Genomic DNA, 4450 nt, shown 5'->3' on the forward strand with positions numbered 1-4450 from the left:
AAAATGCGGATCCGTTGGAATAATGGGAATGCGATGAATAAGAACAGCCTCACCCTCAAAAGGCCCTGTCAAGATTGTGGCCTCTATTACGTTTTCCATTGTTTTTTTTTTACGGCAAGTCGCGTGCCATTGCAAAGCTTTGGTGGGTTTATGTTATGTAACAATATTATTGTTATGCCTATTTTTAGTTGTAGCACGTGTGGTGGAAACCCTGAAAGATCCACGGAATTTAAAAATTCAGATGGATAATTAACCACCTCATTTGGTTCTAAAACTGTGTCGACTGACTTGTAAAGGACTGCCTGGTCTCGAATCTTGGTCAAAACAATGTTGTTGATTTCGTGGACGTCTATATTTTTGGGCGCAAAAATCGCTCTTCCACTTAGCCATTTATTATTTTTATAATTGTTTCGAATATTTGGAAATACTTTTTCAATCAATTCATTTTTGGACGTCCCTAAATTACAGAATTCAGCAGGTAGTTGTATACGTCCTGAAATTGATTCTACTGGGAGCTTTTCGTTTCCAATTGCCAGCCATTGATCTGAAAATGTTTGACCAAAATCATCGTTTTGCAATCAGACACGCATATTTGTAGTTAATTTTAATGTCTTTACGTGTGCCCATAAATTAAAATTTTTCAGGCAAGCATTCATTTCGTCTGCAGGAGTTGATCTAGGTATTATAGGTAATGTTTGCCTGAAATCTCCCGCAAGCAATATTAATGTGCTGCCAAGAAATTTCGCAACGTGCATTCAATTCAGAATTTCTATCACTGATGAAGTACAATTGTAAAAATTTATGATTCTCGCCTGAGAATGGTAGAAGGAACCCTGCTCTATGATAAATTTGCCCTTTTACTTTGAAAGTAGGCATAAATTGATCTGGATTTTCGATTTGGGCACCAAACGACGTCATTTTAAAACATGAGTTATATTTTCTGATTTTTGATAAAAAGCGCTTAGATTCTGACGTAGTTCCAGTAAGCTAAGTCTTTAATGGCTCTGGGAGTGCAGCCAGTTGAAAAAGTTTAACTTTTCCTGAGGCGCAACACATTCCCATTGTTTCTCCATTAAATTTCAAGACCTTTCAGTAGGGACAAATTTTTGACATAGTCCCGATTTGAACACATCTACTATAATCATCGACTGGGCTGTACCTGAATGCCATGCGATAATTTTCACGTTGCTCTTGTGATTCCTCGGCACGCTTTCTTTTGCATTATCTCTTGAAGCCGCAAGTCTGTTTTCACGTTGCTCTTGATTCCTCGGCACGCCTTCTTTTTTCACTTTGTCTTTTAGCAGCAAGTCTGGTTTCGCGTTGCTCTGGTAGTTCCTCGACACGCCTTCGTTGACGGAAATTGCACATTCCTAATCTGGCATTATCTCTTGAAGTCGGAAGCCTGTTTTCACGTTGCTCTTGTGATTCCTCGGCACGCTTTCTGTTCTTACTTTCTCTATCAGCTGCAAGCCTGTTTTCTTGCTGTTCTTGTAATTCCTCGGCACGCTTTCTTTTCTTACTTACTTTCTCTATCAGCAGCAAGTTTTTTAGCATAGACTCTTTGAGCAGCTTCCTCGGCTGTTGCCATTGTAGGTTCTTCAGTCATTTTACAGTTAAACATTTTTCCGTTCACGATCTTCTTACAGTTAAAAATTTTTCTTTGAACGAATTTCTTAAATACCTTTAATGACGTCATCGTCCTAACAAACATGACGACAACCAACTTCATGGCGACATGATGACATGACGTCACTTGACAGACATAACACACATACAACTTATTTTTATATATATAGATAGACTAGCTGTTGGGGGGGGCGCTTCGCACCCCCCCCCCCCCCCAACACCTAGTTGGTGGGGGCGCTTTGCGCCCCCCCAAGCCCCCCCGCGTGCGCAAGTCGTTACGCGCCATATTAGTTACGCGCCATTGTAGATGTGTCCCTGTGTCCCACCTGTGAATATATATATATATATATATATATATATATATATATATATATATATATATATATATATATATATATATATATATATATATATATATATATATAAATATATATATATATATATATATATATATATATATATATATATATATATATATATATATATATATATATTTTAACTACGTAAAACTTGCGAATATACAACATTCTTGGCTGTCCCATTATCTGTGCATATAAATAGATTGTCAGGCTTACCGACTCTTGAACATGCAACATATAATTATCCATGGGAAAAACAATCTGTATTCAGATCTATACCTCATTATTCTAATGATTGCCCTTGAGCTTTGTTGATGGTGATTGCTAATACAACATTCCCTGTGTCCCTGTCGTCATTTATATATTCCCCTGTGGCCCCCGGCGTCCCCTCATTTGTGTCCCGGTGTCCCAGTCTGTAATTTCTCTTTGAGTGTCCCGGTCGTCATTTATATTCCCTGTGTCCCGGTCGTCATTTTTGTCCCGGTCGTCATTTGTGTTCCGGTGTCCTGGTCTGTATTTTCTCTTTGAGTGTCCTGGTCGTCATTTATATTCCCTGTGTCCCGGTCTTCATTTGTTTTCCGGTGCTTTGTTGATGGTGATTGCTAATCGAACATTCCTTGTGTCCCGGTCGCTTTCTCTTTGATTGTCCCGGCCGTCATTTATATTCCCTATGTCCCGGTGTCCCGGTCGTCATTTGTGTCCCGATGTCCCGGTGTGTAATTTCGTCAATCAAGAAACATGACGTCAGTCGACACACAAACATGACGTCACTCGACACACAGACACACAGACAACTTATTTTTATATATAGATGTCCCGGTGTGCCGGTCGTCATTTGTATCCCGATGTCCCGGTGTGTAATTTCGTCAATCAACAAACATGACGTCAGTCGACACACACATATGACGTCACTCGACACACACACACACAGACAACTTATTTTATATATATAGATAGACTAGCTGTTGGGATGGCGCTCCGCGCCACCTCAACAAATAGTTGGTGGGGCGCTTCACTCCACCCCCCAATATATATATATATATATATATATATATATATATATATATATATATATATATATATATATATATATATATATATATATATATATATATATATATATATATATATATATATGTATATATATATATATATATATATATATATATATATATATATATATATATATATATATATATATATATATATATATATATATATATATATATATATATATATATATATATATATATATATATATATATATATATATATATATATATATATATATATATGTTGCATATAAATAGATTGTCAGGTTTACTGACTCTTGAACATGCAACATATAATTGTCCATGGGAAAAACAATCCGTATTCAGATCTATACCTCATTATTCTAATGATGTGTCCCTGTGTCCCGGTCGTCATTTATATTCCTTGTGTCCCGGTCGTCATTTGTGTCCCGGTGTCCCAGTTTGTAATTTCTCTTTGAGTGTCCCGGTCGTTATTTATATTCCCTGTGTCCCGGTGTCCTGTTCGTCATTTGTGTCCCGGTGTCCCAATCTGTAATTTCTATTCGAACAATCCCTGTGTCCCAGTCGTCATTTATATATCCCGCCTGTGCCCCCGGTGTCCCCGTTGTAGTTGTGTCCCTGTGTCCCGGTCGTCATTTATATTCCCTGGGTCCCGGTCGTGATTTGTGTCCGGGTGTCCCAGTCTGTAATTTCTCTTCGAGGTTCCCGGTCGTCATTTATATTCCCTGTGTCCCGGTCGTCATTTGTGTCCCGGTGTCCCGGTATGTAATTTCATCAGTTGACAAACATGACGTTTGTCGACAAACAACTCCATGACGCATACAGATCAATCCTGTATCTGATCATGTGTGACAAAGGAGTTAATATAGATAAAAGTTCAAATAATCACCATACAGATTCAGTACGTGAAAAGAAAAAACGGTTCAAAGTAGTGAAGTTTGGTCCTGTTTCCACTTGGGCTTGGGATGTTGCTGTGGAGACCTGTGCCATTTGTCGGAATAACTTCTACGATTTATGTATAGAGTGCGAGGCTAAGCATACAGCTGATACAGAAGATTGCAGTGGAGCATGGGGTGTATGTAACCACTCTTTTCATTTGCATTGCATAGCTAAATGGTTGAAAACACGGGAAGTCTGTCCCTTAGACAATACACCTTGGCAATACCAAAATTTGACAATCTAAAGGACCAAAATTAAATGATCTGCCCCGTTTTATCACGATGGCCTTGTACATTTATTGCCTAAAACATCAGTTAAAGTGGCTTTAAATCCGTGGCTGGTCAGTACGAAAACTGAACTGGGGTCCTGTGATGGCGCAGTGGATTTGACCTTAGCTTTTTAATACGGGACCCAGAGATCGAATCATGCTGCAGCAATGCACTGCAGGGCCGACGCAGGGACCTTAGTAGTCAAGAAGCGTCGTTAATCTGA

At 38.6% G+C, this 4450-nt stretch overlaps 1 protein-coding gene across 1 annotated transcript; it reads left to right on the plus strand.

The window, feature by feature from the left end:
• The first annotated feature begins 3806 nt into the window (after positions 1-3806).
• LOC136038992 (RING-box protein 1A-like) lies at positions 3807-4202 on the plus strand. The gene has a single exon (XM_065722511.1). The coding sequence runs from the start codon at positions 3807-3809 to the stop codon at positions 4200-4202; it is 396 nt and encodes a 131-aa protein (XP_065578583.1).
• The last annotated feature ends 248 nt before the right edge of the window (positions 4203-4450 follow it).

Source organism: Artemia franciscana, chromosome 18, assembly GCF_032884065.1.
Source record: "Artemia franciscana chromosome 18, ASM3288406v1, whole genome shotgun sequence".
NCBI lineage: Eukaryota > Metazoa > Arthropoda > Branchiopoda > Anostraca > Artemiidae > Artemia > Artemia franciscana.